The sequence below is a fragment of the Nyctibius grandis genome, chromosome 1 (genome assembly GCF_013368605.1).
Source record: "Nyctibius grandis isolate bNycGra1 chromosome 1, bNycGra1.pri, whole genome shotgun sequence".
Lineage (NCBI taxonomy): Eukaryota > Metazoa > Chordata > Aves > Nyctibiiformes > Nyctibiidae > Nyctibius > Nyctibius grandis.
In genome coordinates, this window is record NC_090658.1 from 74,957,315 (window position 1) to 74,971,527 (window position 14,213).

The following is a 14,213-nucleotide window of genomic DNA, read 5'->3' on the forward strand; positions in this document are numbered from 1 at the left end:
TCTCTCAAACAAGAAGGGATCAGACGTATCTCCAGCTGTTTGCAACAAGCCTGTGTTTGCCTGTTGGAGGCTCAAAAACATTTTAGAGAACTTGTTTAAAATTATTTTTTTTTTCTGCTATGAGCAGCTTTGCTCTTGCTTGTGTGGAGAACTAGACCTACTTGTTCATGTGGACCAGCGGCAGTGCCAGTACCCAGGGGCATGGCTCAGCCAAGGAAAGGGGGACAGGAACTTTTAGGGGAGAGGGACTGAAACTCTAGATATTTATCGAAAGGTTAGTGAGCAGTGCATCCAAACAGCTCTCCAACAACCCTCTTTCACAGGCAGGTGATTGAAGTGGTCAGATCCAGCCCTTGCTAACTCCTGCCTGCCACGGTGGGCACTGTTGCTTCTCCGGCAGTCATAGGCTCCATGCAGATGGGCTCTCTTCTGGATTGTTGGATGAGATTTTATGAGACTACCGGGAGATGACATATTCAGGTATTTTGGAATACCATGGAAACCAGGAGGTGTTAGAGGTAAAGCCTTTTATGGGAGACGTTTATGCAGCCTAAGCATCTGACTGTTCTGAGGATCTCTACAAAGATCGTGTAATCTACACTACTGCTTCTGCTTCTTTTGTCTTTTTCTCCTAATCTTGGCTTTATATCTTCCTATACACTGCTCTACATGCTCAGAGCAGTAAGTCACTCCTTCTGCAGTGTGCAATCTTCTTTCCTTCTGTTCCTCTCTAAAAACCTTTGCAAACCTTTTCCATGCCATCCTCTTCAGACCTGCTGCATCAGGCCATTTTACACTTACACTGTTGCTCTGTCTGCTACTTGTGTATGTTGAAATCTAGTTTTCTTCAAATTACAGACTACACATTTGATTAGTAACAATCAGAAGATACCTAATAGGTAATAGTTAAACAAATCACTAAAGAGCTTTGCAAATACCTTGCCAATCTATCCTCTTTAAAGCAATACAAAAAACAGTGCAAGCTTTATTCACTTAACAGCAAAGTTTTATTGTCATTTTGTGCTAGCTCTCTTTCTCCCCTGATGTCATATAGAATGATTATGCAAACGTAGTTTATTAAGCCCTGATATAGTCTTTTTTTTTTTTTTAGATTTGAATTTTTTAGCAGCATATTTATAGATCTTTGTTACCCTTTAGCATTCCTTATATTTTCTATCCTGGCCTAGCTTTCACATCTCTTGCTATTGTTAATCTCCAGAGCTCAAATTTGCCTAATCTGAAATCCATAATTGTAGATCATTTAATGAGACATTTCTTCAGTCATCTTTACTGCAGATCAATAGAAACTAATTCCTGTCTCCTGACTGGTTCGGCTAAGTATGTCTCACGCATGACTGTCCTTCCAATTTGATCCAGTTTAACAGTCTGCTTCTCCGCCCCTCACCAACCCCAAGTCTCTAATCTGCAGAAATAGATATAAATCTTGAGCCAGACTCCAGGGGCTTTCTCTTGTAAGGTCTTCCCTCTGTGCAAAGCATTCCCTGACCCGACTGGCTGCTATTGCCAGACAAATGGCTGCCCTAGCATTTGCACAATAAATAAAAGGGGAGGGAGGCTGGGGCAATGGAGGGTAGTTTTTGCCCTTAGGGTCCTTGTTCACTTACTTTACTAAGAAATGCAAAAGCTAACGAGGGCCCATTGCTAGAGGGAAAATGAGAAGAATCTGTGATCTTTGGAAAAGAGTGAAAATCCGTCACCATTAGTGAGTGCTTCACATCAGCATATCTTTTCAAGGTTACCCCCACAAGACAAAGGGGTTAGAAACTGATAAGTAAAAGCTGAGATTTTCCTTTTCATTGCTCTGCCCTGTAGGCTGGCTGCAGGATTTAGTCTCTCCTTTTTCACCTCTCCCAACTTTCTCCCCCACCAAGACAAGGCTCATGAATGTGGTCTAACTTCAAGGAATTTTCAGTGCTATGTAACTGGACACAAGTAGTCCAGATTAGACATAGACATTTGGGACCTTTGGGTGTTCCCCTCCTTGCCTCCTCAGGCATCGCCTTTTTTGTTTTATGGTCCTTCCAACTGCTGCTGTGTGCTGTGGTTTTGTGAGACTACTTACAGATGTGTTTAAATGGCGGCACATGGTCAATTGTTTCATTTGGTGAGATTTTAGGTGCCTGACTCGCATATGGGAGCAGATTAAAATTAGATGGCTGGAGTGGGTATTACCTTGAGCTGCTTGGCCTACCTTTCTGATGGAGGTTGCTGCTAATGGGGCAGGGATGATGGCATGGCTCCTGGACTGGGTCAGCCAGGAGCTGCCCTGAAATTTGGCAGCTTTTGCTCTGGAGTATGAAAATAACCTGAAGTTGGTGTCAGTTTATGTTAATGTGTTGGGCTTTAACCTTTGACAGCCCAGGAGATTCTTTCCAACTGATCCCTCTGGCTGTAGGGGTAACACCTTGTCTCTGTGCACTGGGGTGCATGGTAGGGGAGGCTGTTGAGCCACCTTGAGCCAATGATTTCAGTCTTCTGCTGTAAGTGCATAGGAGCCCTAAAACTTTGTGTCTTAGATCATTAGTCTGCTTATATGATACCATTCATGTGTACATATGCACAAATATGTGCATGCTTACATACAGGAAAGATTTGTCTTTACTGCTCATGATAATTCCAGCTGTAAAGAAGTTGTTGCCTTGCTGGCAGCAATAATGTGCATTTTTCTCCTCAAGATATGATAGCCCATATTAATTACTCTCAGGACTGATCATTTGTCTATATACATTTCTATTGCTCTCAAAGCAGTTTAAAAGATTAGTCCACAATTTGTGAGGTGCTCTGGTACATACTGCTGTTCAGGTAGGGAATTGTAATAGAGTCTGCTTTTCTCTGTTACTCATTACACTCTTTTTCTACTCATTCATAGTCTTCTCCCTTGCAGATCCTCGAATTTTCTCTCCCTGTGCTGGTCTTTGGGATGAAGGAAATGATATTCTGTAGGTAGATCTAAAACGTAAAGGATGAGGTTTATTAATGATCTCTCACAGAGTTTGGACCCCTAGTTCTGTGCTATGATGCAGTTTTATGGAAGAGATGCCCCTAAAAATAACACATACCCTATCATTTACTGGTTTTACAAGCCCTCTTTTTAAAGTTTGGTTTCTAACCCATAAATACTCCCTTCCTGAAGCAATCTTGAAATTTAGGTGAAAAATCCAAAGGGTCAGGTGACTGCTAGTAGTTGTTTGGCCGATGTGTTAGAAGGAACATGAACAAGGGGACAGGTCGGTGCTTTTCCTTGCGAAGGTCCCGGTTTATGGGATGTTACAGCGACACCTGGCGGAAAACAGTGTCGGAAGGCTGAGAACAACTTCTGCATCGTAACACGAGATGTTCTTTTGAACATTTTCTTTAATGTTACTGTTTTATGAACTATCTATATTGCAGCAATGGTTAGAGCCCGTTTGTGCAAGGTATGCGTGTACTACACATATATGAATGTGCAAATTCTCGCTTACAAGAACTATCAGCATCAGTAATTGCAAGTCTTTCCAGTTATAAATAAAGGGTTAGTTACGTGTATTTGATTGTCGTCAAATTTCCTTGCCATAAGAGCCAAATGCCAACATTTTTATGTAGTCGCTGACTTCTTCAGGCTTTCAGATGCGCCTTGATTACATTCCTCCACAGGATCTTAACTTGATCCCTTCTTCTCCCCTCCCACTGCTCTTCCCTATACACCCCCAAACAAGACCCAAGACAAGTCCTAACAATAAACTGGGTCCTAAAAAACACAACAAAACTCAAAAGTGTTGACTAATTAAATGCAATTAATTTTTTTTTTTTTTAAGATTGAACTTAGACACATTTGTTTACCTGGGCTACATCTAAACTAGTAATTTAAAGCCATATCAGGCAGCATTCCTGACTCTGAGTGATCACATCATAGATCAACTGTTAAACTGTTAGAGTAGTCCCTGGTTGTTTTGATTCATGTCGGCACTAGCCTAAATAATATCCAAGAACAGTTTACGAGTTAGTAAAAGCTAGGAGCCATTCCTCCTAGGTGTTTCAGTCATGGCCATCCTCTCCTGGAGTGTAAGTGATTTTTGAAGCATGGATCTGAGTTATTCTATGACACCTGCTAGGGTATGGGCATGTGCACATTTAATTTACTGGTATAGACCTAGAGACCAATACCTGAGGGTCCTAAATCTCCTAAAGATCTATACAAAGCACAAAGTACTCTGCCTCAGGAAGAAATTGCAGCTTACAGCTGCTTGTCACCAGATTTCTCTTCAGTGTTGCTGCTCATGTGAGCTCTGACAAAGCTGCTTCAGCTGAGATGAGCTGGATTAGCAAAGAGCTACTATTTAAGCAGTCAGACTAAACTGGCTTATTTCGGCTGGAGCTAAGGAGTTCCCTCTTGAGCGGCTTTTCTGGTGAGCTGAAGCGGGGGCAGCATCCTTCTGGAGTGAAGTGGTGACAAGTAAATAGGGCGGTAACTCCCGCTCACCTATGTAGCCGAAAGCCCTCAGCTGAAAGCTAAGCTCACCTTAGATGAGTCTTACTCTTGTCTAGGAGTTCCCTTGAGTAGCAGTGAGGAGGTTGAGATAGTGCACAAGGAAGCCTCCAAATGCTTCCCAGGACAATCGGAAGAAAAGGAAGGAGCCTGCTCCACACAGCCTTTCCTTCCTCCGACCGCCTTTGAGCCAAGTGCTTGGCAATATCCATCAGCTCTTTCCAGCCTGGCTTATCCTTTGCTCCCATCTCGGTGCTTTTAGCTCCTTCACCTACCATCCATGGCCGCAGCAGCATATGGGGCTCTGCTGCAGCCTGAATCAGAGAAAACAGCATCAGGTTAGTGCTAACCAATTCACTTTTGTTGCTGGGTTAGCGTTAACCAGATTCTCAGCCTGGTTATTGCACGACTGCAGGAATGTTTGCTTGGCAAGTGAGTGGGGCTTGGGAAGTTGAAGGAGCATTTAGGTGTGGTGGGAAAGCAGATCCCCTCTCTCTTTAAGTAGCAATGATAGGATGTGTCAGCTTAAACTGATCATTAGTGTTGTGTTATTTATAAAATAGCAGATTTTATTTATAATGCATAATACACATGCACAAAAATTACATAGCATTTGTTTATATATACATATATATATGTAAGCTGGATCAACTTCCTACTGCAGTTCACAGAATGACTCTGTGGATAGCCCTGTGGTACGACAGAGATGTGCCACAGATTAGGAGCTGGATGTATCTTCAACTTGAATTCTCACTGACCTCTTTAATGTGAGTCTCCAACTTTACGTAGGACTCTTCATATCTTTTTAAATCAGCTACAGGATTTATCCATCAGCTTCAATTTTCTTCCATGATATGGGCACAAATTTACTAGTTCAATGGTGCCCACTCATGTAGAGACCCCCTAGCAGATTGGCTGTGGTTAGTTTGTGTCTATATTGCGTCAGAACGCAGACAGGGGTCTATTTTCAGTGGTATTTTGGTGTGGAAATGGAACATTTTAAAACAGTCATTAAAATAGAAAATTAATATTTTTATACTGACTGATACGAACTGTAGTGTTCTAACAAGGTTATTCATAATCACCAACAAATTTTCTTAGTTGTATCCACTTGAAAATATTTAGAAATAGCTTAATCATAGTAGAAATGAAGATTAGGCTGGTATTCTCTCACTTTTTCCCTGTTTCCATGTTGCTTAGAGCACCTGATTAAAAGCATTGCACTTAGTTTCCTTTTTACGTTAATGATATTTATGTAAGGAGATACGCTGACTTTCATTGGTCAGCTCTTTTGTTTCAGTGGTTTAATAAGAAACTATGAAATAGATGTTGTGCAATTTCAAGGCAAGCACTCCAGGAAGCTGAAAAGTTGTTGAAGGAACAGAGTGTAAACAAGGATTTTAAAAATATTTAATAAACTGAAATGCAGAAATTTCACAGTTGCGTCTCCATTATCTAGACTAAATGGAGTTTGTATGGCCAAGTCAAGGAAAGAATCAGACTGCCGGATGAAATTGTTAAAGTTATGAGGAACACTTGCCTGTGGGATCTCCCGCTAAACAGACTTGCTGCTTTTTACTGTGTATGGATTTCTGCAGTGTACTGTACTTTCTCAAAAAATTGTCAAAACTTATGTGCAAGTAACCTGGTAAGTTCTGAAAAACTGCTTAATCTTTTGAAACATAGATGGTTGTTAGCACTGGAAGAATTTTCTATTACATATCAGCTTTTTCAAAACGATTTTAAGAATGTATCTATCTGAGTAAAAGCAGAGTTTGAGAACTGATGTTTAACATTTGAATTTGTGGAACCTGGTAAGGAAGAAATCCCTTTAACCAGATTGCATAGGTTTTAGTTTTATACTTTCTTTATATACTTTGTTCCAACAGCTCCTGAAATTACTACGAATGGTAAAGACCCTGGAGGACAGAGGAGAGAAACCTTTGTTCTTTCTGTTTATTCACATTACTTACTAGTTTTTGTCTGATCTATGACTTTTCTTATATAAACCTAGTAAAACTGTAAATTCACAAGAAATTGGCTGGGAATCTGTGGCTTGCACAATTATCCTGTACTAGTTTCAGCTTCTTTTTTAGGTCACCTATGCTTTAATTTGTGGATATTTCTTTAAGTATTAAAGTAAGTGGTTGGATCCTTAATCTTATGCTTTCTTAGTGTTCCTTTGAGTAGTCGAGTAGAATTTATTATTTTTACTTCTACTGATGCATGACAAAGATAAGAAAAACCTCTCAAATCCAAACAATTCTGCATGAGGCTTTCAGGAGTTACCTATTTGTTTCTGTTTGCCTGAAATGTTGATGTTTAGAAGACCATGTACCTTTGCTCTGTAAAAAGGACATTTTGTGCCTCGGGGCTAACTGTCCGTGGAAACTTACTGCAGGTGACTATCACCTGCTCCATTTTATTTCATACATTTGTCTGACAGTTCCTTTAAAACTATTTCTAACTCTTGCACCAGTGAAAGAGTTAACTGCCTTCCCTTGTGGAAGCCTATCATGAAATGATAACTTTAATGGGGATCCTTTGATTTAAGCTTAAATTAATTCAGAGTAAGAAAAAAGTTGCTCTTCCACTCAGCTTTGAAAGATGGGAAAATCACATTCATATTCAGTGACTGTATTGTGTAAGGGATTCAGATGAGAAAAATATAATCTTGGAGTCTGAAAGCTGTAAATCTTATTTTTCACCTCCAGTCTACCTATTGGGTTCACATTTGCTTTGTGACACCTTTGATTCTCATTATTGTCACGATGTGCTGAAAATTTCTTCCTGAGAGTTGTTTTAAGGGTGCCCTTACCCATTCACAGGACAAAACTTAAGACCCAACATTTAGCTTCTCCAAAATACATCCTCAAATCATTTGCACTTCACAGGAGGTGACTGGTTTTGCACACTTTGAATAGTGTGAAAAAATAAGCACTTTAGCTCAAGAGCACTTTTTGGCAGGCGAGGAAGGGTGCTCACCATATGGCTGCGTAAAACCCCTTCAAAAGGAGGCCAGACAAAGGCATTTAGCTTGAAGGAGAGTCTTTCTGCTCCCACGAGGTCAAAGCCACTTGGCTTTGTCGTTTATGCCCGACATAGTTATGAGGCATTTGTTATTGACTCAGTGAACCAGAATCAGGAGATGAGAGCCAAGTTCCTATCTGAGATAATTTAATTAACACCAGCTGATTCTGTCAATGTCTGTCTCTGATGGTACTCTGAAATTAGTCTCAAGTGAGAAGATACTGGTATGTTAACAATAAATTTCTTCAAATGAGGAAACACTAGTCAAAGAAAATTTATTTTATAAAAAAACCAATGCTTTAACATATTTTAGTCAAAGAATTTTGGGGAAACGTTTTGACTCTTTGTAAAAATGTATGTATTTCTCTTACAGGAAGGAGAACTTGGAATTACTAACCTTTGCAATATTAGTGACATCACTGGAGCAGTGAGTAATGGTTTACTTTGTTAATTACTGACCTTTTATGTTACTTCTATTTGAATAAAATGGGTACAATGATCATATTGTCAAAGACTTCACGTAAATGTGCACGGTTGCCTGTCTGGCATAAGTCATTAGGTTGTGTGCTTAGATTTGGCTCATATTATTATGGACACAGCTATCTTTTTTGTTTAAAGAAAATGTGTAAAGGGTGTGGATCTCTGCTGTGAGTCATGTTCACGTTTGTGGTCTACAAAGTTCATAATCACTCATTTTTGAGAACATGGGTCAAAACTAGTGTTCCCTCCAAAATGCGATTCATTAAGACGGTTTTATTTAGCTACCCTTATACAGTTAAGTAGTGTATTTTGTTTTCTCAGTGATTTGATGGGAGAAAACTTAAAATGACAAGTGTTAAAAATGTAGAGTTCTGTAGGACTTCAAATGGTTGTGTCTATCATGGGGGACTCTTTAGTGTAACATGAGCTTTCCACAGCAGCATTCTTGTGAGGACTTCAGCTGATATTCTCCTAGTTCAGATTTCAAATGTAATTCAAGCTAGTGGTTATACACATTCTTTGAAGAGCGGTGGAGAGTTCAGTCATCAATATTTTCCACAGACACTATTGGGAAGCAGCCTCTCAGCACCTGGCATCTAGCAAGGCTGGGTCATTTATGATGCTGGGACCATAAAAGTCTGTGTTGTCATGACAATACATTGCAAGGTTGACTTGCCTATTTAGGTTACTGTGTATCTTGGCTCAGCGTTAGCAAGTCTTATTATTTTTTTCATGAGGCTTTGCAATACCCGATATCAGAGCCTCCTGCTTCCAAAGTTGTTCCCATCCAGCTTCCCTTAAAAAAAAAAAAACCATACATGACCATTAAGAAATGGATGGGACAGAAAAAACAAGAAAGGCCCAACATCAAACCCAAACCACATAATATTTATCAGATCTTTGAAAACTCATGGTTTTAGAGCCAACGCCTTGCCTGTTGGAGGGCGGGGGGGTTGTATCAAACAGCTTTCCACTGTGCTTGTTTGTGCAGCATACTGCGCATCTGTTACTTCTCCACAGAGAACAAGCGGTAATATAAAGCTGGGAGAGAGGGACCCTTTGGTGAGGGGTTCCCAGAACAAGCCTGAATGTGGACTGTCTTAATAAGGGTTCCTTCTGCCCCTGGAGCTGTGCATCAGCCCTTTCCCAAGGCCCATGTAAAGCTGAGCACTCTCCCCACGTGACAGTCACAGTTTACTCAGGTGTCCTGCAGTCCTTTTAGTGCTCTCAGTACAAACGAGGGAGTCAAAGTCTTTACCAGAGCTGAACAGGTAGTTGAACCTCTACTGTTTTGCACAAACCAATCTCTAAGAATGGTTTATTTTTTCTTCTTCTCTATATTTGATTTTACATTGAGAAGGGCACTATACAATTGTCTTTGCTTAGCCCGCACCCAGGGCTAAACAATAACCAGTTGTTCTATCACCCAGTGTCCCCTACCTGACAGAGAAATGGAATTGGGAAAAAAAGGGAGACTTGTGGGTTAAAATTTAAACAGATTTAATAAAATAAGGAAACCAATATCAATGCTAATACAAAACACACAAAATTATACTCAGCCCACAGAGCGCTCCAGGGATAACAATCCTTGGGAAAGGGAGAAGAAACCAAAGCAAAAAGAACCCTACCCCTCCCCAGCAAGCTTTCCCATTTATAGTGAACCTGACATTAATGTTACAAAATACACCTGTGGGCCAGCCTGGGTCAGCTGCCCTGGACTTAATTGTTAATGGCCTTGATCACCATACCACAGCTGGCCACAAACTGAAACAAAGTGTAATAGAAAAGTGATTCAATAAATTTGATCCCCATGAAACCAGGACAACAATGTAACTCCCTTACTGTAGCATCTGAGTACCTGTATCTTTGGTTATTTAATATTTTTGTTACAGAGTTTTAAGTGCTGTGAATGCCTATTTTATCATTAAGGAACCAGGCACGAAGAAACTAAGTGACTTGGTCATGCAGAATGTTTTACTGCAGCTGGAAATTGAACTATTGTTCTCACCCTTAGCACTGGAGTATCCCTTCTCTTTAAAAATGTGCGTTCAAAGTCCTTTTTAAAGCCACTGTCTGTCTTTACAGTGCATACAGGGATGTCAGTTTTGGAATGCAACGGTGCAAATCAATTGCCCACTGAAATGTGTGAGTATTGCCTTAGCCTTGGTTCTATAAAACTTGTCTCCAGTCCATCAAATACCTTATCCAATGGCAGATGTGGAAAACCTAACCAGACCAATGTTTCTCTGAAAAGATGTAAATTCCATATTTTCTCTCAGTATATTTATAAATTGTCTTTTGGGAAGTTAATAATTCTTGCTATGTGAGTTACCTGTAGTATCAAAAGTTTTCATTGTGTTTGTTAAAATGTGGGGACATTTTGCAGTTCTTTGAGTTCAACCACACACTCAGATTTTCAGGCACTGAGAAAGAACTAGTGCTTTCAGGATTTTACTCTACTGGGGCCGGTCTCAGAGTTGTATGCAGATGTAAATGAAGCATATGGTCTCTACTAGATTGATTTCTTGCTTTTACTAAACCAGATGGGTAAGAATTAGCATTGCTCTGGGACAACTGCCATGATTGATAGTTTTTAAACTGCTTTTTTTTCCTGGACCACTTGAACACCTGAAGCTCATTCAGCCTTGGCATCACTTTAGTGTTGACTTTATGGTTTTTCAAGTGTGGGTTTTCCTTCTTTCGTTATTTGCCAGTGATAAGGTTTTGTAGTGTACTTTCACTGCAAGAAACTTCTAATTAATTGATATTATCTGTTTGAAATACTCTGTGATTATTTTTATGCTAATCCTGCATTTTATTAATTTGCTTCTTGGCAGAACAAGACATACACCAGAGCATGTGAGGTAAGTTAAATGCTATCAGATCAATAAAAAAAAAAAAATATCACAATTTCAGTGATTATTATGTCCATATAGTGCTAAGAAATACAATGTAGATACACAAATTTATCAACCCAGGTCTAATTTTTTTGTGCTCCCTAAAGATGAAGAATGAGTTAAGTACTTGAATCCTTTCTTTCCAGCATGGTGGCTAAGGATATATTTGAGTTAAAAACTGCTGTGTAGCAAAGAATATTGCTTTAAAGAAAGCAGACTAATCACACCAGTATGGAACACAGTACAGACCTATATAAACTATGTTCTAGGCTCTCACAGGAGTCTTGTTCTATCCAGTTTTTTGTTAAGGCCATTAAAAATGAACTAGAGAGAATGCTTATTAAGGCTGGTATGACACCGGTTTGGCAAGAAGTGGAAACAAGGAGTAGGAGCTAGAAAGCAAAACACACTCTTGACTGGGTAGAGAGTCCAAATTAAGTAAAATGCAATTCAGTAAGGGGTAACGTGTTGTCCTTTAGAAAGAGATCTCAAATGGGGAGTGCCTGGTCTGTGCTGCAGATGGACTGGTGTTTACAGTGATAAGTATGAGGCAACAAAGTGCTGCTAAAGAGATGGTGCCTTTCTGGGGTCCTTCTAGCATGAACATGGAATGTTGGATGGGATGGGGATGAGATGATTGCAGGATTGTCTTTGGGACTGTTGAGGTTTCAGCATGAAGGTTGTACCTAGATGAGGGCAACACACTGCAAGCAGGCGATGGAGGAGTTGGAGGGAATCACGAGTAGGACACAAACTCATTGGCAAGCTGGAACTTTGATTGAAAGGATTGATTTTTTTAAATGCTTTCTAATCTGTGAAATTGTGATGATGACAAAGTTTACAAACATGCTAAATTATGCTTTTTGAGTGTAGTAACAGCCCAAGAAGAAACCAACTTGTTTTTCTAGAAACACAGAATTAGCGTGGGTTTTTTGTTGTTGTTGCTGGTTTTTAGGTTGGTTTTTTTTTTTTTTTTTTGCTTGTCTGGCCATACAATATGCCAGCTAAATTCACTAACCCTGCAAGGGCTTTTGGGTTTTTTTTTTTGACTCCCTACATGGTCAGGTGAGCACCAGGTTACTGCCTGCAGAGGATCAGGTCATTGCAGTCTTCGGAGGAAAGGAGGGAGAGTAAGAGTGTGACTTTTCCTTTGGTGTTGGCTCAGCTCTGTCCTGCAAGTACACCTTGGGACTGAAATCTGGTAGTATTACTCCTGTTGGATATTACCTCTCACCTGGGAACAGGGGAGTGCTGCTGAATTAGGTGGGAACATTCACAAGAAGGGGCAGCAGAATCTGGCTCATACAGGGACAGTTCTGATCAAAGGAGAACATAGGAGGATTTCTTGTTTTCAGGCAGAGGAAATGGCAAATTTTCCTCAAAATTTCTAAGGCTAGGAGCTTTATTAATGCTCTTACCTCAAGCAAAAATTGGATTTATGGTTCAGAAAAAGATCAGAAGAAAAAAAAACACAACAAAAAGCAAACAGCCAGAAATGTCTGTGTTAAATGAAGCGGAAGGCACTATGAATCAGCATGTAATCTGGGGACCCTACCCCCTACAAACTAAACAAATCTTGGTTGTAAACGAAAACTCCAGTGTACAGGTGATAACTGATGTCTGCTAATACCTGGATTTTTGCCTGCTAACAGTCACGATAATTTACTTACAAGTATTTTATTTCTCTGAACGTGAAAACATTGGAAAAAACTTTTTAAGTGCTTTCTCTTGGCACTGAATGCCTCTGTGAGATAATGTATGTAGGAATATACCGCTAAGCAAGTTTTTAAATCTATCTCAGCTGCAACTGTGTTGTCTGAAATAACATGCCTTATCAGTTTCTATAGGGTGCTGCAAGTGTATATCCTATAATCACAGGAAGAGCAATTAAAAAAGTTTGCTCACTTAACACAATGAATTACTTCTGAATGATCTAAAGGTTAATTATCACTCAAAAGGTGGCTGCCCTATAAAGCAAACTTCAAGATTTTATAGGCCAAATGAACTTGCAGAATAAAATGAGCCCAAATAAAACACCTGTCTAGAAAATCTCAAACCATCACTTTTCAAAAGTTTTGGCTTTCCAGGAGACTCAGCTTTACATTTAAAAAATTACATTTTTAAACTATTGAGATCCACCTGGAAAATATTGCTACCTCTTCTTAAGTTCTTTACCTATAAAGCAGAATAACACTATGTCTATGTTCCCTACCTAAACTGAAAACTCTTAGGAGTTTTCTGTTCTTAGGATGTGAGTGTGGAGAACTCACTGCCCTGGGGTATTTGTTATGTTTGCAGCTTGTGGACATGACTGTACCAGAAGGAGTAACTACTAACAAGGAAGTATGAATTAGGCATGGCTGCTCTTACAAATTACTAATTTCAACTATTTTGAAAATTCACTGGAAGTAGATTTGTAAGAATGTGACTCATTCATAGGAAATACATGAAGTGGGAGAAGGTGAAATCCAACATGTGGAACATATAATTTTAACAAGTTAAAACCCGTTACTTCCTAACTCCATGGTTGTCACTGAAGTCTATTTTCAACTTTAATGTTGTCCCATATTTGTGCATTCCACAAAAAGACAGTGTGTAAGGAGGAAAACACGAATTCAGTGCCCAGAAATGGTGGAAAGGCTCACTCTTTGGAGTAAGCTTGTGGTACTGCTATTTTTTAGAATGAATGCAATATTTCCACAGGATTTGTATGTATTCAAAATGTCCACAGGATTTGCATGTATTTAAAAGGTGTCTCCATAATTCTAGGAGGAAATTTGCCTTTACACAAAACTAACCAGTGAGTTCTGTACCCTAAACAGACAGTTTCCTGTAAGTTTGGCTGTGGCCGTGCAGAGGATGCATATGGAGTTGAAGCACAGAGTAAGTCTGAAGAGAGTCCCGTGTCTGATTCACAGTCTGATTAATTCAGTTTTAAGATTGTAGTCTTGTTCTACTCTCTGGATTTCTTTGCAAAAATAAGAATGTCTTGAGTGTTTTTATTCATCAGAAAATTACCACTCCTTTTTTTTCTTTTACCAAATACAATGAAGTTAACTCTACCTTATAGCAAAACGGTTTTCCTCCCTTTCATGGACATGAGACTTTTTAAATAGAATCTCAACTGTTTAAGATGATACTTTGCCAAGCACCCATCCTTGACCTGCTTGCTACCTTGAAATCCTTGCCAAAAGCTCCTGCACCTTACATGGGAGCAATAGGGCCAATGCAGTGCTATTGAAATAGGCTCCTTGAAAATCTCTTCAGAAGTCTCCCATACTTTAGATTGCTGTTCAGCAAAATTTAACTAAGTACCTATA

General features: G+C 39.6%; 1 protein-coding gene across 1 annotated transcript in view; it reads left to right on the top strand.

The window, feature by feature from the left end:
• Positions 1-6,011: 6,011 nt before the first annotated feature.
• The window catches only part of ROS1 (ROS proto-oncogene 1, receptor tyrosine kinase), an 84,267-nt gene continuing 76,065 nt past the window's right edge, over positions 6,012-14,213 (top strand). Inside the window, exons 1-5 of the mRNA XM_068405805.1 lie at positions 6,012-6,134; positions 7,890-7,943; positions 10,082-10,141; positions 10,834-10,860; positions 13,716-13,776. Coding sequence (XP_068261906.1) covers positions 6,012-6,134; positions 7,890-7,943; positions 10,082-10,141; positions 10,834-10,860; positions 13,716-13,776 — 325 coding nt within the window. The remainder of the gene's footprint in view (positions 6,135-7,889; positions 7,944-10,081; positions 10,142-10,833; positions 10,861-13,715; positions 13,777-14,213) is intronic.